Source organism: Ptychodera flava, chromosome 15 (assembly GCF_041260155.1).
Source record: "Ptychodera flava strain L36383 chromosome 15, AS_Pfla_20210202, whole genome shotgun sequence".
Taxonomy (NCBI): Eukaryota; Metazoa; Hemichordata; class Enteropneusta; family Ptychoderidae; genus Ptychodera; species Ptychodera flava.
Genome location: NC_091942.1, coordinates 38,659,148 through 38,684,490, shown reverse-complemented (window position 1 = coordinate 38,684,490; position 25,343 = coordinate 38,659,148). Strand labels below are relative to the sequence as shown.

Here is a 25,343-nt window from a genome sequence, read left to right as displayed (position 1 = left end):
GTAAACAAATAACCATATATCCCCCAGCATGACAATGGTTTTGCCAAAGAAAGTTCATGTGTAGGTCAAGCCTGGGGTCACCGCATGCACAAACACAGACGACAAGCGGTTGGTGGCGGCGTTGTTGTACGAACACAGTGTGAAGCTGAACTCGGAGACGTTTCCGTTGGTTTCAGATGGGCACGGGAAGTGAAAGAATTTTGTGTAATATTTCTTGACAGAATTTAGGTGAGTTTACGTACCATTTGAATATGTCAACTCTTTCTCGATCCAATCTTGGTAAACGTCGTGTTTTAACGACACAAAATGATCGCTCTTGCAAGCAATGACTTCCGCGATGCGGCGCGGTGCGTTTGAAGACGTAAAATGTGCAATGTTCACATCAAGTACTTTCTACCGGCGATCTTTTCACTGTTTTTGCAGTTGCATGCCGTCTGTGGTATGACAGCTTGCCTATATGAAACGAATTGTCTTTAATCATCGACACTCTTGCTTATGAAACGATAGATTGCGTGTTGTTTAGCTTTGGAAGGAAATTTTATCTTGTTAATTTCTATCACCCAAGACGATGAATAATTAATACTATCCCCTACGTCTAATCAAAATATATTGGACAATGAAAATGAAATAATTAGCCATTATACTTATATCTGCCAGACCATAGACAGTACTTGCTACGGTCGGACTGACAAAGTAAGCGGTGTGTGAACAGTCATTCCATGGCATTGCGGTATATACAAAAGATAACGGCGCTACATCTTTGAGTTTAGTCTAGATATGCTCTTTTATTTTAAGATCTGTGGTTCGGATCTCGGTCTTCTATGCCTTTATTTTTGCTTCTCAAAACTGGAATTTTTATGAGAAAATAGTAAAATACAATAAAAAGCATAGTGATGCAGTGAAATAACATGGCGAATTTTTCAATGTTACACTGTTGTCAGTGTTGTCTACAGAGTAGAACTGTCAACCTAATGCAAAGACAAACCATAGGCCATGGAAACACGACTGTATCGTAAAAACTAACAGATAAATTAAAGTCAATTTTATTGACCACAAAGTCCAACTATCATAGTGAACCATAGCTCTTCATATGATGATGAAAACCCATGAAGTAAATAAATACATGCACAGAGAAGGTACTTTGAAGGTGTCAGTGTGGTCTGCTAGAAAATCATCTATTTAGCATACGTTAACTAATGTAGTGAAATTCCTATTTATTCTTTTTGAGAAATAATTAAGTAAATGTAAGTATGTAATGTGTTTTATGAAGGTCATGAAAACAATTATTCTGCAAGTTGAAGATAAGACAATAAATGATCAACAATTAATGATAATAATAATCAAAATATATCTCATAATATTATCAGTGCTCATTGTCATAACATTGCGTATGATTAATTGAATGTCATCGTTGGATAACTGATGCACAAATGGTAAAATAATGTGTTTTTTGACATTTTCTTTTACTTTTCTTTTGAAAACTGATAATCTGTGACCACTGCCTTTATCAAATTCTTTTCCCTGACAGTGTATGCTTCAAATAGCTATTTAGACCTGCTGTCATGTTGATTTATCATTTTAGGTAAATATTCAAATTATCCGAAACAAGTGTTACCACCAGATTTCCTTTCAATCTCAAAGATGAATTTTCTACCATTAAAGAACTTACAATTTTTGTTCCTGCTTTAAACTATCAATTCTTCCTTTGAACAATATGAACAGCGGACAAGCAAAGTATTGCTGCAGATAATGAAATACTGTGTCTGGCTATTTATCTCTTTTTATGACAAGTACTACAGTTTAATGCAATTTAAAAAAATATATTTAAATTGATTGAAACGGAACTGACCACTGCTTTCAGTATTTGTTGTCTTACAGTAACTCTCATCTTTGTTTTTGGTATAATCTAGATCTTATTAATAATCGTATCAGAGCAAGAGTGGCTAATGGTACCTGTTTACTTGTACTCAAAATAGCTCTAATTTATGATGATTTAATCTTTCATGCAGCAATTGTAAGTTTTCTGTGCATAATATCTACTCTCTAAAAAAAGCCGCAATTTAGACAAGAATGTGCCTGGCTTTTAGTGATTTTTCATTGTGATTTAGGCTTGCTTGATAAACAGAATGAAGAGAAAATTGTAAAATTTTACAAAAGAAAACTGCACAAATTATACTTCCCAGGGCCCTTTAATGTTAGTATTGAGCAAACAAATTTATTTATGCTTTCCATATACCCAGCATGCAATTCTAATCAATACCAGTGAAAGTATGCTGCTTTTAAAATGCAGCCAAATATGACCTATGCAGAGATATAAAAAAAGAGAAAAATTACATATAAATGGCTATGTAAAAAAACTGCCTTTTTATTTAATTTTTTATTTGTTTTAGCATTGTTCATTTATATTTGAATTGTTGTAAATACAAGTGTCAATTGTTTTCAATGCACAGTAATGGTTAATCAAATATATACAATACCAAGTTTACTAATTAGTGTTAAAGATAATGTTTGACATAAAGTAATGCAAATCAATACCAGTAAGTCAAGTGCATAGATCATAGCATGTCTTTTTTTGGAGTAATATTTTTTGGTAATCGAAAATAATTTAAAGGAATGAAGATTAGAGAATAGTGCTTGCACTATGCACATACATCCTTGGATAATCCAGGTCCCTGTATAGTGCATATTTCATATGCACAGTGAAACGAAACTTGTCTAATCCAGCTGGCGTTAAGTATTAGATACCTCTGATACCAAAACAAGCATTGTCCTTCCAGTGCAAGTTACAGTTACAATCAATCAAACTTACCGGTAAAGTAAAATTGTTGAGGTGTTTATTTCTTTGATATGTTGCAGTGAAATTTTAACAAAAGTAATCAAACAGAAAGTACATTTATGTGCTTATACCATATCATCATTGCTTCAACAATGGTATTTCTTTCTAATTAAAACTGATCAGGTTCACAAAGGTAATGGGTCTATATTTGTATCCTGCACGTACTTCCTGGTGTTGTTGACCTTTGACCTTAACCATGGCTGAATACGTTCATGCTGAAAATGGTTGTTTCAGCAAAGCTGAAAGAACAGAAATGTGAAGTCTTTATATCCAGGAACTATTATTTTAATTCTGTACAAAGTGTATTCATCCAAATAGGAAATCACAGTGAGTGCTGTAGACTTGAATTATGCTGAAACACAAGTACAGCAGGAATGTGAGCTACATTAAGGTGGTAATATTGGCCTCAAAAGTGAAAGACTTTATACTTTTGCTTAAAATTTCCTAAAGAAAATTTCAACACTACTCTAATTAAATCATGAATAAAAATTAGGGACCACCATGCAAAGTTTGATTTTATAAAGAATTTCATGGATGACATTTCAACTTATTGATAATGATATCACTTCTATATCTCACGTTTGACATGATACTTGTGGACTTCAACCGATCTGTTCATAATTTCCTGTAATTTCAGATGAAGATAGGTATGTAAGATGTCGTCAGAGCTGAGGCAGAGAAAACAGAAAACTGTGAAGAGTTCAAGACTTGACACTGACATCAATCCAGTTACTGATGAAAGGATTGACTCTCATGAAGATTCCACTGACCAGAGTGAAGACGGTGTCAGCCATGATGAAATGGATGACAATGCCAATATTGTCTGGCAATTTTCATCTCAATTAAGTATTGTAATTGGAATAGCTGTGGCTATTTTCATCGCTTATGGCTATGCTGTGTATATATGGACACTTCATGAAAACAGACTATGGTTTTCCAACATACAGGTATTTTCCATTAAATCAATGTTTTCCGGGATTCATGAATAATCAGTTACATTGCACACGTTTAATAATAATAAGAGAACTATAATAAGAAAAGTATTATCTTAAAACTTTTTATCATGGTACTTATTCAAAAGTTAAACAAACTTCATGGTGCAATTGCTGTTCAACCTGTATATCCAATTTATATGTTATTTTTCTTCTGTATCATTTCAGGAAGTAGAGCGTGAGATTTCTTTCCGAACTGAATCTGGTCTGTACTATTCATATTACAAACAAATGATCAATGCCAAGTCACTGAAACAAGGTAATTTATGAGTAAAGTGCATTACAGTGAAAACAGGGGAACACTTTATTTGTTTGACCAAACAACTTGTTCCTGTAAAGAGTGCAAGTGTATTATCCAAATATTTCCCTGAATTTCAATGTATATCTAACTTTGTATCCATAGTCTAAAAATATATAAATCATGCTAAGATTGTAATGCTGCATTTAGAATGTTTGCTAAGTGTTCAATAGAGATTGACTTCTCTGAGATTTTAGTCTTGTTCCTGTTGAGGTTCCATGTCAGTATTGCTTCCACACAATGGTATTCAAACAATCACGATAATTCTCCTCAGCAAACCGTGTACTGTATGTCCACAGATCAAATGTTCACGTTGTCAAAGTTTGGTGTTTAACATTTTTTTTTCATCTAGTAGAAATGAGTGATTGACAATTGACAACCAAGTTTTGTTTCGTAAATTTATTTATCTGACTGTTACAAGTCACTGTGTCACTATAGCATTGCTAAATGTTATGGACAGTTTGTCTTCGATCAGAATGTGCATGACTTTGAAAAACAAGGAAGTTAAACATTTCTTTGAATTCAGTTTCCTTAATACAGCTTCATAAATAACCTGCACTTTCACTCCTGTTCATCAGTATCAATACTGAATAGATTCTAATCCATGAATAATAATTGTTCATAAAACAAGCTGTAAGAAAATACTTTCCTACCTTCCTTATAACTATATTCCAAGTCCCTGTGTGTAAAATAATGCTGTTGCAATTTCATGCTCTGAGTTTCATGTGTGTGGCAACTTTGTGTGTGTGTGTGTGTGTGTGTGTGTTTGCAAATTAAGGCAGTTGAAATTTCCTACTACACTGTATTATGAAACAGAATTTGGAATTTCAACAGCCTTACACATAGGGACTTGAAGTGTACAGTATTCATGAGGAAGGCAGGAGTGTATAAAGATAATAACTTCAAAAACTCTGCCTTTTTGCATCAAATAATCATGCAAGACACCTGTAAGCTTTGATGGATATGTGCATACAAAATGCTCTATTTATTATTGGTATTTTTTGGGTGTTTTTAAACAATTTCCAATCATTAAACTGTCAGTATCAGTTGTACAATTGTTTTATCAGTACATTGGTATGACGCTATCTTCATTGTATGCCCTTGTAACAAGGCATTTGTAGGCAAGAATTATCAGACACTTTTACTTTACCATCTTCCTTGGTAACCTTTCTGTATCATGGTTATCATGAAACATTACTGGTGTTTTGATTTTAACAGCAGACATTTGGTAATTCTACAAAATCAGTCTTTAAAACCACTTACCATATGTGTTGTAAATAACAGTGAAACACATTTCAACCTGCATAGTGAGTCTTACTTTTAACCCTATCCTTTAATATCTTGTGCAGCAGGCTGCCAAAGATGGCTTCAAGTGGCTCACTAATGCGCGTACACAACTGCATGCATACAATAAGACAAAATCTGCCATTGCAATCCCATAATGCTTGTTAATGCATCATCACATGTCACATAGTCTGGCACAGTTCTGTTTACCTAGTCAAAAATTTACTTAGAAAACTTTACAATTATAAACTAAACTAAAAGGCACCAATATTTCTGTTATGGAAGAAATATATAGCATCGTTGGAGAGCAGATATCATGACTTGTGTTAAGGGTTATCATCATAGTGCAAAGTGTAGCCAGTCTCAGTCAGCTGCTGTGCATTTAGGCCTTCTTTACATCAGCAAACTGCCATATATGTAGGCCATCTTCCTGCAAGGAAGAAGACTAAATATCTTAATTTTTATCCAAAGCTCATAAGCTCAACTACACAGTGAACTACCACTTTTGATTGAAAATTAATGTTTCTATCTTGGACATAGCTGTGTGAGCTTATGGGCTTTGTTGATCCTTTGCTTTTTACAGGTTTGTATGAATTAACTCATGACAACATTACAGAAAATTGGAGAACTATCAATGTGCTTGAGAGAATGAACATCTATCAGGAAGTTATTCTCAGTGTTCTTTATAAAACTCTCAACATTCAGGTAAGTAATTCAATGCTTTCAATAGTGTTCTATTTCTAATTATATCATACCAGTATATTGATGGCACAAATACAGCAATCTGATTGGTCGAGATGTGAAAAAAACTTTGGTATATTCGCGATATACCACGGCTGGCATACACGCAAGCTCTCAGCTTGAGCAAAAATCTGTTTTTGACGTTCCACCCCAGCATTCCATGCCAGAATTTCAATATACTGTTATGAATATAATAGCAATAAAGCACACTCAGCGAAGGTATACCACTCGATTTTGACCAGTTCACGTCACATATATGTCGTGAACTGGTCAAAATCTCGTGGTATACCGTCAGTGGGTGTGCTTTATTGCTGAAATAATCAATGACCTTGAGGTATAGTTGTGTTGGTTACCTTGATTGTGACATATCCTTCAACAGAACAGTCCTATGGCATTGTTCACAACATGTTTATTTGTCTGGGTACAAATATTTATGTCAAAGGGATAATAAAATCAAAGTATCAAAAAGTCCAAGGAAACAATAATTTTTTAGCTCTTAATTGAAAACAATGTACATTTAAATAATACCCAAGGTTTAGCAATTTTCATTGAATTTCTTTATGGCTGTATAGAACTTAAAGAGGCACTCCCACTTGGTAACATTTTTAAAACACATTTTTTAATGCCAACGGTCGATATTTGACGTGGCGACTCCGCGCGGTTTGCGAGATATCCATAAAACATGTCATTTCCTGAGCGTATTTTTCACATCCCGAAGTTTTACGATCGTTTCTGATTAGACCTGAAATCCCCCGAAAGTGTGTTGTTGTGCTGATTGATGATATTCTAAGGAGTCCAAAAACGTTCGAATGACGCAATTAATTTACCTCCTACTGCGATGACTTATATACATCATTATCAATGCCTTTACCTCTGGTAATTCTCTTTTAAAACTTCTCCTTATTTTTGTCGTTTTCATTATTCTCAATCAGTTGTATTAAATTTTTAAACAATACCACATAGATATCAGTTTTTACGTGTAAAATATTAGTTGCCTCTGATGACTACATTTTGTCGTCTGCCACACAGTTACGCGTGGTTCGATACATAGCGGCTGCCGCGTGTGGTATGCGCGCATACCACGCGGCGGCCACTATGCATACTATGTATCAACCGCACCTATCTGTGCTAGTCACCTATGCGAATTCTGGTGGAATCAGCAAACTTTGTTTGTTGTTTTTTTTTGCCGAGTCAGTAGGACTCGGCTTTCTCCCATGGGACATGACCGCTCACCGACGAGAGTGGTACTGCTGTGGCGTACAGCAGCGTCAGCGTAGACTCGTACTCCATAGCTTAGTTGACAATGGCCCCAGTGCCGAACGTTCTATGTTCGGAAGCTGAATTCAGGTTGGCCACCGGAATTCAAACTTTAACTTTTTTGAGGACATGTTTTTATCGATATCTCGCGATCCGCGCGCAGTCGCCATGTCAAATATCGACCGTTGGCATTAAAAAAATGTGTTTTAAAAATGTTACCAAGTGGGAGTGCCTCTTTAACAAGTAAATGCTGGATTCTTTGATTGATGTTCTTTGATGCTACAGAAATGGCTACAACCAGTATTTTTCTACATATATTCGGTGTTCACAATACATGGACTTTACTTGATCGCATTGTACATGACAACATGGATGTTGAGTGAATCTTGGCTTGCTGGCGTACTAGCTGCTGCTTTCTATGTATTCAACAAGTAAGTTTCCACATGGTTTTGTGTATATGTCTATAGCTCTGACATGAAAATGGCAGATCAAATGTCTCATTGTTGATCCTAACACTCATCATTCAGTTCAACTGCTTTGTAATTCATAACACTTCATAATCACTGGTGATGGAATACTACAAATTAACTTGCATTTAACTTTATTTCCTGCATGTTTGGTGATATAGATGTTGCTGAATTGGTTTAAGGATTAACGGTTTTGTAATTGTGTACTGTTTTTTTTATGCTAAAATCTTCATAATATTCTCCCAATATCAACCAAAATATATGGGGCATTTTTTACAGTCCAGTCTTGGTTTTTTTATGTGTCTGTGCACATCAGCCAATTCTAAACTTGATCAGATGTGTGCATTTTTTGTTTCCATTTGGAAAAGTGAACTTTTTGATGAACAATTGTCATGTAAGAGTAGGCAGTTTACATATCCTTTGAGTTTGACAGTTGACATTTTTTCATTTTTCAAGAGAGTTGCCTAAATCATATCAATATTAAAGTCTCTGCCGGAGAATAGCTGTAATGAGAAAATATTCCTTTAACTCAAGATGGAATTCAGGAAATGCAAAACTAATCCTGATCACCTGTTGTATTTATACTGAACAAAAGCATGGTTCATTTGTTTATCTGGTCAGAGGGATGGCTTGGCCATGCTATGTAAATATACTTTGTGATGCTTCTAAATACAACAAAAAAAATCTAGCTGACTGCTTCAGCCAACTAATGTGATAACTGCACGAAAATAGCAAAAATGCTGATATAATAACAAGCATATAGATGAAGTCTATCTAAGGAATTTATGCTGTGATCTTAGGATCTGCATTGACACTTAAATACATGTGTGTTTGTAAATAATTCACTAAAGCTTAATTTACAATATTTAATAATGCATTTACAATTTTTTATGATCAGTATTATGTTGTGTCTGTACAAAAGAATCACACAGAAATCATTTCATCTTTACTTTTCTTTCAGAGATGATAGTACCAGAGTTGAATTCACAATCCCACTCAGAGAGAGTTTCTCACTTCCATTTCTGTTTTTACAAATTTTGTTCATTACATATTATTTGAAGCCAGGATTATCAGCTACAAAGCAGGTAGAGATCATAACATAACCTTCATTTGTTGAATCATTCCACTTCTTGCCTTTCTTTGCTACACTTTGCTAGACCTCTGATTCTCAGCTTGTAGACTGAAATGCTTTCAAGCTTATTGCTGCTTGGTTGCTTGACATGCTAACTTTAAAGCTGCAGTTGGTTCAATTACACACATCATTTTTTACAGGTTATTGCTGTTCTGTCAATTGACATTGCACCCTGCATAAGTGTAGCTGCTTTCACCTGTAACAGACAATTAACTGATAATACCGGTACTACTAATCTACCAACATTGAGATTTAAGACCTTAAGCTTAAGATAAAATACTCGTAATCTTCTTTGAATGGTATTTGAATTTCTGAAAATATTAACCTCTAATGTGAAAGGTAAACTTTGCAACAAGATCGATATTTTTAAGAAAGAAAAAAAGATCTTCATCATAACTAAGAGATCAAACAAGATGTCTTATTTTTCTACAGCTGTCAGTATTCCTATTATCATCTGTGTATTTTTTATGGATTTCATAACAATGACTATTGATTTTTTGTTGCTATTTATTTCAGAGACTATCTTGTTGTTGTATTGCTGTATGTACATTTCTATTTGCATTAAGTTGGCAGTTTGCACAGTTCGTATTGTTACTTCAAGCTTTAACATTATTCAGCTTGGCACTACTGGAATTAATTCCTATGTCTCAAGTAAGTAGCATAATCAGATATTTTATGTGATGTCTCACTGTGGGCCCAAAGGCCCTCCATTTTGTTTCGTATTAGCGTGTCACTTTTTCGCCACACATACCTCGTGTACGAATACAGTGAGTCAAATCCGCCTTTGACGCTATGTATTAAATTTCACTGAATTTCCATGCTGCACAGCTTAATATTGATGGGAGAGTTGCAGATTCAATTTCTTCATATGTTGACCTTTCTATTATGATATTTTGGCAGTAATTTCATGAAGGAATTATGACAATACATATGCGATAATTATTCATATGCAAAAATAGGTGAAAACTCAGTCAACAGCCAAACGATCGTTAACTCGTCATTTCATAAAAATAAGAGGGAAACTCAAAAAAGTAAAACGATAGAGTTTTAGTTAACCTTCATGAGATGTGCTATTTCAAATATCGTAAGGAATTACAGCGAAATGAAAAAGTTAAACCAACGGGTTTTTTCAAATATATATTTTTCATTTTACGATGCGGCGAATAAGCTCGATTTCCCATAGAAAACAATGGCGTCTAATATACCGAACAGATTGCACACTTCTCGTCTGTTCAAATTCCTCAATTTTGAACGAATAATGATGAAAACTGACATGGTGATCCTTTGATTAATATACAAAATTCCTATCGTTTTAGATTTTTGAATTTCTTCACAAAAATTGTTTTATTTGAATTTTATTTATTCCGATCACTGAAATATACTGTTGCCGTCAATAATTTGGCGAGCTGACGGCGTGTACACATGCAGAACACAGGCTTTAAATTGATGTATTTTAATCAGTATGAGTTTTGTAAGGTGTACAGACCAAATACATGTCATGTTGTTGTAATTTATACCAAATTTTGGCGAAAATCAACAATGAAAATTCCAGTAAATTTGAAAAATAACACAGAACGGAGGCGAACAGTCGCACTCTCCACTGTAATCGTGCAGTGAACGTTATTGATCGATATTCTTTTTATCGGAAATTGATACATTGTTGTCGTGCTCCTCGCAGGTCATTCCCAGCTCACAATGGCGCCAAACTTGCAAAGAGCGCCAAAATGTGCTGAAACATGAACGCATCGCCAAAACTGTAAAAAAGTGTCGACGATTCAATCTAAGTACAAGAAACCAACGGATACGTTGATTTTATGCTATCTAAGTCAATATATACGGGTTATGTGGACATATTAATGATTTGACCTCGACATATGAGCCCGTACGCCACCAGATTTCGATCGATATTCTATTGAAAATAAATTGATACAATGTTCGATGTCGTCACTAGCAACCGGCCGAAAGCGCTCCCAGGTAGAATATATGCTTCGCGGAATACGAAACATTCAGGCATATGTTCATCCCGCAGTGTCTGTTATCTATGAATATTTGAAAGGAAATTTACATACTTCATAGAGCAAAGGCATTTTCTTGTCCTTTATTATCAAATGTCTGGTTCTGGAGACCCAGTTAATGCAATTGAATTGTTATGTGTACAAAGTTAATGCAATTGATTTGGGACATGTACCCAATTAATGCAATCAATGGGGACATGTACCCAGTTAATACTATTGAATTGGGACAAGTACCCACTTAATGCAATTGAATGGGGACTTGCACCCAATTAATGCAATGAATGGGGGCATGCTCCCACTTAATACAATCAAATTGGGACAAGTACCCACTTAATGCAATTGCATACGGACTTGTACCAAATTAATGCGATTGAATTTGGACATGTACCCAGTTAATGCAATTGAATTGGGACATGTACCCAGTTAATGCAATTGAATTGGGACATGTACCCAGTTAATGCAATTGAATTGGGACATGTACCCAGTTAATGCAATTGAATTGGGACATGTACCCAGTTAATGCAATTGAATTGGGACATGTATCAAGTTAATGCAATTGAATTGGGACATGTACCCAGTTAATGCAATTGAATTGGGACATGTATCAAGTTAATGCAATTGACTAGGAACTTGTTCCCACTTAATACAATTGAATGGGGACATTTACTAGATGTACCCAGATCATGCATGAGGACGTACATACCCAAAGACTTTGTTAACCCTTTTCCTGCCAGACAGTATCTCTTCCCTATCAGCCAAGTCAGTGAAAAGCGGTATTGAGCCAAAACATGACGTATTTTCACCCACTTGGCTTGGTCTGTTATGGCAACTTTAGTCCAAAAAATCAAGTTTACAGTATTTATGTTTTCAACAGCTTTCAAATGTACAGTATTATCTTAAAATACACCATTGGAATATGTTGTGTTTAACCATCTTGACCTGGTGGTGAAATATGGACTTGGCAGGAAAAGGGTTAATCTTGTCTGGGTATGCATCATTACCCTGGCAAATGAAATTGAAATAAAGAAATGTCATCATTGATGACACAGTCCCCACTTGTTAATGAGTACTTTGATTACAAGTCCTCAGAGAAGATAGAGTCCTCTTTATTAATTAGGTCTGTGATAAAAATACTTTGATACAGATGGCACTCAATGGCCAAGAATGAGTTCCATGGTGATGAAAACATAAAACCAATTAGGCCACCATCCTAAAGTTCATAAAATGAGTCAACTAGGAATTAATCAACAGGGTGTTGCAAAACATTTTTGCATACAATCCTAATACTTAATAGATTATCACTGGTACCATATTTCATGAAGTTTGATGCAGTATTTACAACACTATGAGATCAACATCTGTATCAAGTTTCATCAAATTTGACGTTGTATTAATTTGTGGATATATCACTCTAATTAGGAAAGTTCATTACATATGCAATTACAAATTAATTAAAATAACACTGATAAATGTCTTCTTTCAATGTTAAAGCAATGTGAGCGTAACATTTGTACAAAGTTTCATGAAATTTGGTGCAATATTTCTTGACATATCAGCCTACTTACGAAACTTCAATAATTGACATGTTACTGCTACATGACGTGAAACAAATTGACGAGCATATGTATGAAATAGGTCAATGTCCTTGTACCAACTTTGAATGATACTGGTGGAAATATGTCTGAGTTATGGCTCTGTACATTAGAAAATTGTAACAAAATCACCGCCATGCAGCGATATTTGATCTTACTGTTTAAAAAATCAACACATACCGTATATGTATTACATAAGTCAATGTCCATGTACCAACTTTGAATAAGATCAGTTGAGACTTGCCAGAGTTATGGCTCTCGACATGAAACAACCATAACAAAATTGCCACCATGTGGCCATATTTGACCACCTCGTGAAACCAATCGACATACATATGTATAAGTCAATGTCCTTGTACCAACTTTGAATAAATTCGCTTGATACATGTCTGAGTTATGGTTCCGGACATGAAAAAATCGGAAAAAAATGGCCACACGGCGGCCATATTGGATTGTATCACAAAACAAGTCAATGTGCATATGTAAGACATAGGTCAATGTCCTCGCACTAAGTTTGAATAAAATTGGTGAATGAAATCGTACGTGCCCAAAGGACATGAACAAATCGTAACAAAATGGCTGCCATGCAGTCATATTGGATCATCTCATGAAACAAATTGACGTACATATGTATGACATAGGTTAATGTCATTGTACAAACTTTGAATAAAATCGGTTGAAACATGTCCGAGTTATGGCTCTTTACATGAAAAAATCGTAACAAAATGGCCACACGGCAGCCATATTGGATCATATCACAAAACAAATTGACATGCATATCTATGACATTGGTCAATGTCCTTGTACCAACTTTGAAAAAAATCGGTTGAAACATATCTGAGTTATGGCTCTGTACATGACAAAATCATAATAAAATGGCTGCCTCTCGGCCATATTGGATCGTATCACAAAACAAATTGATGTGCATATGTATCACATAGGTCAATGTCCTTGTACCAACTTTTAATAAAATCGGTTGAGATATGTTTGAGTTATGGCTCTGTACATGAAAAAATTGTAACAAAATGGCCACACAGCAGCCATATGGATCTTATCACAAAACAAATTGACGTGCATATCTATTACAGTGGTCAATATCCTTGTACCTACTTTGAATAAAATCGGTTTGAAACATGTCTGACTTATGGCTCTGTACATGAAAAAATCGTAATAAAATGGCCACCTGGCGGCCATATTGGATCGTATCACAAAACAAAGTGACGTGCATATCTATGACATTGGTCAATGTCCTTGTACCAACTTTGAATAAATTCAGTTGAAACATGTCTGAGTTATGGCTTTGCACATGAAAAAATCGTAATAAAATGGCCGCCTGGCAGCCATATTGGATTGTATCACAAAACAAATCGACATGCATATCTATGACATTAGTCAATGTCCTTGTACCAACTTTAAAGAAAATCGGTTGAAACATGTCTGAGTTATGGCTTTGTACATGAAAAAATCGTAATAAAATGGCTGCCTGGCGGCCATATTTGATTGTATCACAAAACAAATCGATGTGCATCTGTATGACATATGAAGTAATCCTTGTATCAAGTTTTGAATGAAATCGCTCCTTGCATCTCTGAGACGTCTTCGTGAACGCACGCACGCACGCACGCACACACGCACGTACACACGCACGCACGGACGCACGCACGGACATGACCAAACCTATAAGTCCCCCCGGACGGTGTCCGTGGGGACTAATAAAGAAATGATATTATTGATATGTACGTACAGGAATAGACGTATCAAATAGATATCTGAGCATGTGATGCAAAGATAGTAAACTGTGTACTCTGTGATTATTGATCTTTGATAATCGATTTTCCCTTAAATTCCAGATGAGATGGATACTTTCAATACAATTTGTGTGTTTACTATTGGTTTGTGTTGCCCAGTTCTTTCATCCAATGATACCTGGATCATTGGTAATAAGTTTTATTCCAGCTGCTTTCCTAGTCACCTACTTAAAGGTAAGTCCAACTGGAAATCAGGCTGTCATAACAAATGACACACCATTATAATATCTTATGAGAAATGTTAGACAGCAGCATACGTGTAACTTTTGAATACTATCAGGATCCTCTCAATGGATCAACACAACACAACACAATAAGGATCTTTTAAATCTGTTTTTTTTTTTCAAAATGTCTCTAATATCACCATTAGTTAGATTCCTGAAACTATTCCATCACTTTGAAATTAACTGATTTGTTCTTTTTTCAAACAGGGACAAGAACCATCAGCTCATGGTTTGATCAGAGGGACTTTTAGACTGATAGGACATGTAACATCTGTAGTTGCACTCACTGTTGTCATAAATGTGATTGTCAAGGTAAAATGTTATGCATGTTGTTAAGTTAAGATGATGTTTCAAGAGATAGAATCAGTAATTCCAACCAGAAACCAACATCTATTAATGGCTTTGCCCTTGGTAGATTTGAAAATCAATGATATCAATACAATAATTATATGTGTTACTGAAATTTCAATCATTATAATTGTATTTTAACATATATTATGCCTAAGTATTAGATGTGCTTGTTTACCGTCCAAAGAAAGATATATTGTATGCTCTTTTATCTGTGTTAGTTTGCAATGGCTTCTTCAATAATCACTGATATTGTTGGTCCAATTTTACTTCTATTTCATTTGTGCCAGTGAATACTTAATGACATGGTAGAAATAATGACATACTACATTTGACAAAATATTTGCATTTACAGAGATACCAGAATAAATTGCAGTTTTTGTGTATATTCATGAAACATCAATCACATTTATTTTCTTTGATTAATCTAGAGCATTCTTCTTGTCGAGGCAGATGAGCACATCTTTAAATTTCTTTCAGCAAAATTTGGAGCATCCAATACAAGGTATTGTTTATAACTGAACAATTACTCTAGCTCAGTAGTCATGTCTTTTATAAGAGGAAAAATTTAAAACTGGCAACTTTTTTGAAAGTGTTAACAAAGTCGTCATTTTTTTTTTAATGTGTCTTATGAAAGCCTACGTTTTTTCCAGACAATGATCTGTACTGACTTGACTGTTTCACACAAACATTTAGAGAAGTTTCTGAAGGCTTATGCTAGGATTAACATTTTTGCTAGTCCAAGGTCATGGTCTAGTGAAAAGTCCCATCAGTCTAGTGACTAAAATTTATCACTAGACCACCGTCTAGTGTCCGAACTCTAAATTGAATTATTTTTATTACCTCCCCCTGCTATCGGATCCCTTTCAGTCTACGAAAACTATACTCTAATGGAAATTTGTCATTAACTTGGTCATTCCATCGCCCAAGAGACAATAGTAATGTTCTGTGTATATCCTGTACTGATTGTCAGATCTCTCATACACAAGACCTCATGCAGGAGAAACTGAAGTGATTTTGCCCACGTCAGTTTCCCCTGTTTGTAATCACAGGGCCAAGGCAGACCGAGGGTCCCTCCAAATAAACATCCTTATCTATCAAAGTTGTCAAAGCAGATGGGATCATCTGCAAACTGCCACAGATTTACCAATTGGCAATACTTTGACAGTGGATCAAAAGTATGATAATTTGTCCTTTTGTGCCTCCCTGGCCAAAACACTGGTGTTGGATCATGGTCAACTGTGACAGAGAGAGAATGTTCAGCTTGTACTGTAGGAAATTCCCTGAGAATGCTGATAAAAATGGGACATTTGAAAGGGACTGCGAACTTTAAAGTTGACTTTCAGAAGTCCCATGAAAAAAAGCTGTTGAATATGCTACTTGCATCTCAGTTGCCAAAATGTGGTGATTTAGCATAGTTTTGTAAAACAAAGAATTCCTCTTAACTTTACAGGGACTTTGATGCCAATTTGTATTTATGTGTTGGAGCATTTGGACTCTTGCCGATGGATACATTTTATAGGCTAACAGATCATTTGCTTTTCCCATTCTATGGAATTGCTCAACTATCCCTGCTTGTTCTCATTATCATTGCTGTATGGAAAATGCTAAGGTAAGTTACCTGTCTAATTTATGTAAAGTACTATTTAGCTGATAAATGTAGTATTTCTCACACTCAAAGAAGTGGTTTGAGTCTTGATAAGATTTCCGTTACCACCTCAGGTTTTTTTAGCTGAGAGTTCAGTGTTTATAAGGGCTGAATACTTGTCTTGCACTCTTAAAAAGTCACACTCATTTTTTAAAGCTGATAGTTAATTACTGCTTTTATTTCATGTCCAGAAGTACAAGTTTTTGTTCATGCACTTCACAATTCCAAACGCAGACAACTGATTTCTGTCATTCAAGCTGTACACTATGAAAATTCTATCTACACAAATGTCTCTCATTGAAAATGTATGCCATAGTTGTCTACTTATGCTGAACTGATAGATAGAAGTATTGAATATGTTTGCAATCTTGTATCCAATTTTTCAGATCTTCAGAACCGGGCATATCATGCTGCAACAATGATACAAACAGTGCAGACAATCACCAACATTGGCACCCTCTCAAAGACAGGCCAGAATTAGCATTTCATTGCATTCAAACTGTATTCTTTGCCTGCCTTGCCATATCTACAATGAGATTCAAGTACTTGTGGACACCAGAAATGTGTATCTTAGCTGCCTTTGTCGTGTCAGATTATCAAACGTGGAAATGGCTCCTGAAGAAATGTGATATCAAATCAGAAATTACAGTATGTCAACATTTGTAGTGTTCACATTCAATCAGAGAACATATTACTTGAAATGTTTGCTCATTTTGCTAAACAACAAAAATTATTTGTAATTTGGTCAACTTATTTAGAAATTGAAACCAAACACAGAGAAGTGTATTTCTCTGTATCAAACATTTGGAATTCCAGTGAATAATTCCATACTTAAAGTTTTTAAATTGTTGAAACCATTCATCCATTTACTACAATCCTTGTAATGATCTAAGCATACAGTTTTTAACCAAAATAATGAGCAGATGTTGACAAAGTCTTATAACATCTCATTCCGGGTTATGTCCATAGAGAGGATATTACGATTGACCAATCAGCAAACCTGCTGCCGCCAACGTCATGGATAATTAACCATGCAATCCTTGGCTCGCAGATTGTAATGAGTTCGGAACTTTCGGCCAGATTTCACCGTTTATTTTTAGCACTAGGTAGATTTTAGATGTAGACGTTATGCACAATGTTCAGTACGGTCGAGATGGCGACTGACACTGGTGGTTATTACATCGAATATTACTTCTTTGGATGATTTTCCTGGCCAGGTACCGCTCCTAGAAATCAGGATTTGACCCTTGTAAATTTACAGCAAGTTATTTGTCGCCAAATATCGCCTATTTTTGGTCAAATTTTATTTAACCTTTCCATCTGTAGCATGGAGAATGTTTCAAGCTTTGCAACGATGGGTCAACTGTTCTTGTCAATGATCGGAGCACGATGGAGCACGAATTTTTCGATCACCCTGCATTTCCAGGTACGATTGACCCTTCGCTCAGAAAAACGCGTGCAGAATCAATCGCCGAGAAGTGAACCAGAAGCTGCAAAAGAGTACGAAAAACGTCTAATAACTCTTTGTCGAACATGGCTAGGGTAAAGAAACTCAGAAAACTATTCCTGAAGAAATCCTTACAATTTTTAACACGGTTAGAACGTCGCAAATTGACTCGACACCTCCGGGTAGCCAACATTCTCACTCAATCGGTCACGGTGGATCTGTCAGGTCAGATCGCGATCTCAGCATAACATTTCATAGTGAACCCACTTAACCTTTAACCGTTTTTACATATACAGTATGTGATTGGTTCTTGCCTTAACCTCATTACATATACGGTACGCCATTTGCTTTTCCCTATGGACATTACCCGGACTGATAACATCCCATCATCTCTGTGTTTCTAGTTTATGACTTACATTGTTTTAAATAATCGTGTTTGCATTTTCACAGGTATGGATTGTCAGACATGCATCCACTTTGACCCTACTTGTTGCGTTGTTGATAAGAGTAAGTAAACTAGTCTTATTAATTTTATCATTTAAAAGTTAGTTTTATCACATGCACAAACCAAGTTTGTCATCTCTAAACAGAAAATACCAGGATTTCTGGTCAGATCGCCATCACAACAACCTGTGTCTATGTCATCAATTTTGGTGTGTCAGAACTTTTTTGCGTCAATCTTCGATGCATCATGATGTGCTTGTCAATGTAAACAAACAACATGGCGGCCCGTATTTCTCCCGCTATCAAAATTTGTTATGTATTTAATGTATTTATACACAGGTGTTACCAAATGTTAAGGCTGAATTGGAGGAACTTAGAGAGTTTTATGATCCAGACACTGTAGATCTAATGAACTGGATTAAGTAAGTAAGCAGTTAGCTTTTAGTTTTTATTAGTCTCAATTGATTCCTAGTTTGATAATGTGCAAGTCCCATACTGAGAGGATAGTTACTGCTATGCATATTCAGGGCTCGAAATTAACTTTTTCCCCTGGTAGTCCACTTGGGCTACCATTTTCTGAAGTTTGTAGCCCAGAGACAATGGCTGGTAGCCCATGCATATTTTAGTTTAGGGATATTGTTTGTTATTAACCAGACAAGAAAAAGCAATTTTTCAAGATTCTGCCCATGTGTATATTCTAGTCATTTGATGTGATACTTACACAACTAGTACCAAAATGAAACAGGTTAAGCTGCCCCCCCCCCCCCAAAAAAAAAAATGATTCTGGTCCTTGACATTCAGCAAAAGTGATGCTGCGACGTGGTTTTCTTTGTTTCCCTTTATTTCTTAACAATGCTGGTTTTGCACTATTGATACAACAGTTATTGTCTTTTATCACTGGCTGCATAATACTTCCGTTTTCTGTTTAGTATTTTTGGCCATACAAACTGAGATATCAAGGATAGCTGTACTGATCAGTATGTAACCCAATAAAATGCCATGACTCGCAGAAACGATTAGAAACGATCTCTTTTTGGCCTAATGGACAACAGTGATGCTTAAAACTTCGGTGATCTATGGACAACTTGTTTCATTCTCAGAGTTGTATGAAAATATTGATAGTCGTCATGACAATGACCATGACCTTCTCATGGGCTTTCTGTAGGAGGAGGCATATTGCCTGTGATTGATACATTATGATCAAAATGCAATGAAAATGCGTTTTCATTGACCATCACTTCCAGTGCCTGTCATTCAAGTACGTCAGTTCAGATATTGGACATTGCACGCCAAGTACTGACTGAATTTTATGTCCCAGTCTTTGATAGTCCATGTGGGCTACCATTTCATGGACTTGGTAGCCCCAGGGAAAAGTTGGTAGTCTGTGGACGTGGGACTACCTCTAATTTCGAGCCCTGATATTACACCTGTCCCAAGTTAAGCAGTACCGGTATTTTTATTTTATTTTCATGTTGAGTGTCAACGGAAAAACTTACTTTGCTAAACCTCACCAGCAAGGATATAGAAAGAGGTAGATTATGTGACAAATAGTCACTATATTGTTTTCTTTTTTGGTTTATAGCAATATACAGTTGGGTTGGAAGATAAATAGAGTATAACCATTAAGAGTTGCATACTGATTTTTTCAATGATTATCCTTACACAGAGACTTTACAAAGGAAGATGCAGTGTTCAGTGGTAGTATGCAATTACTGGCCGGTGTGAAATTATGCACCGGTAGAAAACTAACAAACCATCCACATTATGAAGATAAACTTCTACGAGAAAAAACATTCCAGGTATGTTTGTTTGGAATGTCATGAGTGCTTCAAAAACTCATGCCGCTGAATGAAGTAATATATCTTATTATGGGCAATGAGAGAAAGGTGATATTGGATCCAGAGTTATGTTTACATCATTGAACTATTGAAATTTAATCAGATTAATCTGATAGCTTATCATTAGCAATTTCATGTCATTTTGTCTCATATGTATCAAGCCAAGATACTGATGAAATTTGAACGGAGATCATAGCTGTGAGACAGTGCCAGTTTTCAAGTCATCAAAGGGTCCCCACTTCATTTCAGTAACTCTCTGAGATATGTTTGAAATTCATGAAACTAAATGCCACCGGGCACTTCAATTAATTGGAACTGTGTATCATGAGAGAATTGAAAAAGCAACAAGATGATCTGTCTGAGAAGCTAAATTGGTACAAAGAATCTGTTTGAACACTGCTACAGTGGTGACCTTTCATGATTGACAAAAATTGATTAAGCTTGTAATTCACAATGCTCAGAGTGTTGGTTCTATCACTATCTGTTGTTCTGCAATAATTAGGCTGCGTTCACAAATAACGATTAGGGGGGGGGGGGCTGGAGGAATTTCGATTGAAATCTTATTTTTTTTCAGATCCCCCCCCCTAAGTACCCCAAAAATTTTCAAATGCCCCCCCTCTATATGGTCAAAATTTTTCAAGTCCCCCCCCTAACTATCACAGGCCCGCATATTTGTAAAGGATGTGAGCGCAGAAAAAATAAACATGTATAGCGCCGTTCCGCTCACAGGTGTTCAACACAACCTGTTTTAGCACTTTGTATAGTCACATTCCCAAGGCAAGTTCTTAAATGCATCAGTGAATTTTTTTAGATTTATTGGTCTAAAAGCCAACATGAGTTAATCAAACTCTGGCCAGGTCAATTGCTCCTGCTGAAGAGCACACAAAATGACAATCATGAGAGAGTAGGAAAATTGTGAATTTTGGCTAATTGCCATATTGCACAGTGACCTACCAAAAATTTGTTTCAAAACTACAAGACATATATGGATTAGATGCTACTCAAAATTGACAACACTGGAAGGTAAAATGTTTCATCAAATAAATGTTTTATTCTCTGAAATTTTGGGTGTAATAATTTTAAATTTGTTTAAAAATAAATAATTCCATTTGGTCACATATTTTTTCTTTTAGTCTTTACTGTTCAAAGTTTTACATCAGATTCTGTAACATTTTATAACAAGAATGTGAAAATTTAGAAAATCAAGAATGGTGACCCCCATCTTTTTTCTTTAATACCCGTATTTGATTATTCTCATATGCCAGAATTCAATATTTCTATGTGTTCTTCCATGTGTTGCTCTCTGGCCTGATCTTGTGTACAAGTATGTTTCACTGTCATGAGCATCATTTGACCCAAACTCTTCTGCATGTACATCAGAGTCAGAGCTATCTCTTGCACTGATCAGGTATGCAGTGACAGTGACACTGCAGGAGGAGAGCATTAATGATAGTGACACTACCCGTAGGCAGTAGCTGTATTAACTTTGATAATTTTGGCAATATTTTTGTTCAGTTTTACAACTGCATTCTTGTTCTACTCCCTACAGCATGTTGAATTGTCTAGTATTCAGCTAATGCTATCACAGCCTATATATGTGTACCATGCATTAAACACTGACAACTGACTGTCAGCCTGGACTCCAATTAAATTATCACCAAATACGTATTTATATTATATATACAGGCTTTGTTGACAAACTAAATATTGTGTGTTTGCGCATGCTGTAGGGAGATAGCAGGAAACTATATTTGTTCCATTGCATAGAAATATTGCAGAAATCATTAACAGTTGCAGCTTCTGCCCAGGTTAGGAGGCTAAAGTTTGTTTTTTTACGACAAACCACACATTTAGATTTTTTCGAGATACAAGTCATGAAATGTGACAAAATGGTTCTAAATTTTGTTAAATTATTACTATGATGACATTAAAAATGGTATTCATTTTTCATTGAATTATCTACAAAAACTTGGAATAGGAAAATGTAAAACACAAAAGGGAACCAAAAATTTTCAAGTTCCCCCCCTACAGGTAGAGCAAAATTTTCAAGTCCCCCCCCCCTCTACTACCCCAAAAATTTTCGAATCCCCCCCTGAATTCCTCCAGCCCCCCCCCTAATCGTTTTTTTGTGAACGCAGCCATTAAAACTCTAGATTATAGCATCCATCAACACAAGAATTCTAATTAGATCTGATTAGCATTCATTTAGATCTTTAGACATGGTTGTTTCTTTATGACACAGGTCTATCAGTACTATGGCAGAAGATCACCAGAAGAGGTTTATGACATTCATAAATCAATCGGTACTGATTACATTATATTAGAAGACAGTATCTGTTACTCTGGGGGACCGCCTGGATGCAGATTGCCAGATCTTATTGACATTGCCAATGGCCATGTAAGTGTTACTTGAGTGCATAGAGAATTCTTTGTGCAATGACTGTACGTAAAATGGGTTTGGAAATATACTGATGGAAAGATGACATACGGTATGATTGCTGTATTGATTGCAATCCATAAACACTGTGACTTACAAACATTCACCTTCACAGAATACACAAATTTCTGTGGATTGGAAGATCTCATGAGTTAAACCTAGAATTCGAGTGGACCAACATTGTAACAAACAAAACCATGTGGACAAACATGCATAGCAATACATGTATTTCCATACGTATAATATGTATTTGTATACTTTGTATTACGTGTTCCGTCATCACATGATCTTTTGAGCATATTCAAGTCTGTAGAACATAGCGCGTCCTTCTCAATCTGGAGTAGAGCCATTGGTTATTTACATATGCAGTATCTGTTGGTTGCCAGTTATGTGAAACTAGTCAAGCTTTGTATGAGTGAAAATAGGTTAATGACATCACTATATGCTGTAATCATGGTGAAAGCTGGAGCTATGGCAAAGAGGCTGTCAAGCCAAGTTAACATAAATATGGACAGATGACCATCCCAGCTCATCCATTGTCACATATCTCTCTTTCAACACCAGTCCACACTTCTAGACAAACAGGAAAATTACACGCTATACACACTACAGATGAAATTCCACATCTGCTTTAACCTTAGCTGCCATTAATCCTTTCACCCCCAGTCCCCTTTATACAGGTCCAACTTTACCATAGAAAACAATGGATTTGGAACAAACCATGGTGGTGAAAGGGTTAATCATGCCCAAGACATGAACTCTACACATATTGCATGTGATATTGAATTTTTTAACCACCACAGTCCATTTTCATTGGGCCTTCATACTGTTTACGTCAATGCCGTGTATATGTATGGTCCTGCTGATCAAAGTCAGCAGTAGTAAATATTCTATTCTGTTTTTTTTTTGCTGACAGGTTGTAGAGGGTATCAAAGATCGAGAAGGATTGGTAGTGCCTTTGTATGGAAGATTTTGTGATAAAATAAGACAACGTAAGAATGCAGAGTACACCAAATTCTTCAAACTGGTTTTTAAGAATGATACATTTCATGTTTACAAAGTTTTATGATATCTGTGGATTTTTTCTCTCTTGTGTTTGTGATACAAGTACAGTACTGTTGTGTTTGTTATGCAGGCACAGTACTGCTGTGTTTGTTATGCAGGCACAGTACTGCTGTTTTTGTGATGCTGTGTTTGTGATGCAGACACAGTACTGCTGTGTTTGTGATGCAGACACAGTACTGCTGTGTTTGTGATGCAGGCACAGTACTGCTGTGTTTGTTATGCAGGCACAGTACTGCTGTTTTTGTGATGCTGTGTTTGTGATGCAGACACAGTACTGCTGTGTTTGTGATGCAGACACAGTACTGCTGTGTTTGTGATGCAGACACAGTACTGCTGTGTTTGTGATGCAGGCACAGTACTGCTGTGTTTGTGATGCAGACACAGTACTGCTGTGTTTGTGATGCAGACACAGTACTGCTGTGTTTGTGATGCTGTGTTTGTGATGCGGCATAGTATTGCAGCTGTGTATGTGATGCAGGCATAGTTCTGCTGTGTTTGTGATGCAGACACAGTACTGCTGTGTTTGTGATGCAGACACAGTACTGCTGTGTTTGTGATGCAGACACAATGCTGCTGTGTTTGTGATGCAGACACAGTACTGCTGTGTTTGTGATGCAGACATAATAGTGGTTTGTGTGATTCATTTTGATAATAATTGCTGCAGAAGTGACAGTGCTGTATGCATACATTTCAATGAAAATGATTTTGAGCAGCAAGCTACAAATGTCTGGTTACAGCCTGCAGTAAAGAAATATAACAAGTTTCTCATCAGACTGGAAAGTAAAATAAACAGGTTATTAGACAAATACTCTTGACTTTGTTGAGATATCACAGACATCTGTAATAGTGAGCCATTAAACTTGAATGTCAATTTTAGTGTGTTAGATGGTGTATTTGTACATATTTGATAATGATACAGTCCCTATATGCACTGGTTAAACAATATGTATGTGCTAAAGTACCGTATTCTCCTGTTTAATGCTGCAATTTACGAGTTGAATGACATTAACTTGGACATGAAATATGAATGAACTAAGGACTACTCCTTTTGGAAGTTTAGGAAGAACCAGTTCATATGAACCACAGTTTAATATACAATTATTCAAATACAATCAAAAGAAGGAATGTGTACATGTGAGACCATAAAGTGGATGTGATGTAGATGGCATTCAACTTAGTCAAACAGTTACTGCTCTACCATAATCTAGTGTTGACAATGTTGCAAAATTTGAAGTTTGTTGAATGAACTCCAAACGTCATACATTAAGTATGAAGATTGCTATATATTCTTGATATCTTGAATTGTCTTAACTTCCATATTTGAACTGTTTTATTGATGTATTTGCTGTACTACAGACGATGTACTTACAGACTGTACACAAGTTACATGTAATGAGTTACTCAGAGTTAAACATTATTTGTATTATCAAGGTAGTGTACAATTAAAGATTGTATCAACTGAAAAATGTG

General features: G+C 35.8%; 1 protein-coding gene across 1 annotated transcript; it reads left to right on the top strand.

Moving 5' to 3' along the window:
• The first annotated feature begins 90 nt into the window (after positions 1-90).
• On the top strand, positions 91-25,343 carry LOC139152146 (protein C-mannosyl-transferase DPY19L3-like). The gene is made up of 17 exons (XM_070725248.1): positions 91-228; positions 3,474-3,783; positions 3,997-4,087; positions 5,994-6,115; positions 7,694-7,839; positions 8,837-8,960; positions 9,524-9,658; positions 14,465-14,596; positions 14,854-14,958; positions 15,426-15,499; positions 16,448-16,606; positions 17,029-17,290; positions 18,540-18,596; positions 18,873-18,955; positions 20,200-20,332; positions 22,614-22,769; positions 23,725-25,343. The coding sequence occupies exons 2-17, from the start codon at positions 3,493-3,495 to the stop codon at positions 23,875-23,877; spliced, it is 2,223 nt and encodes a 740-aa protein (XP_070581349.1). The 5' UTR covers positions 91-228; positions 3,474-3,492; the 3' UTR covers positions 23,878-25,343.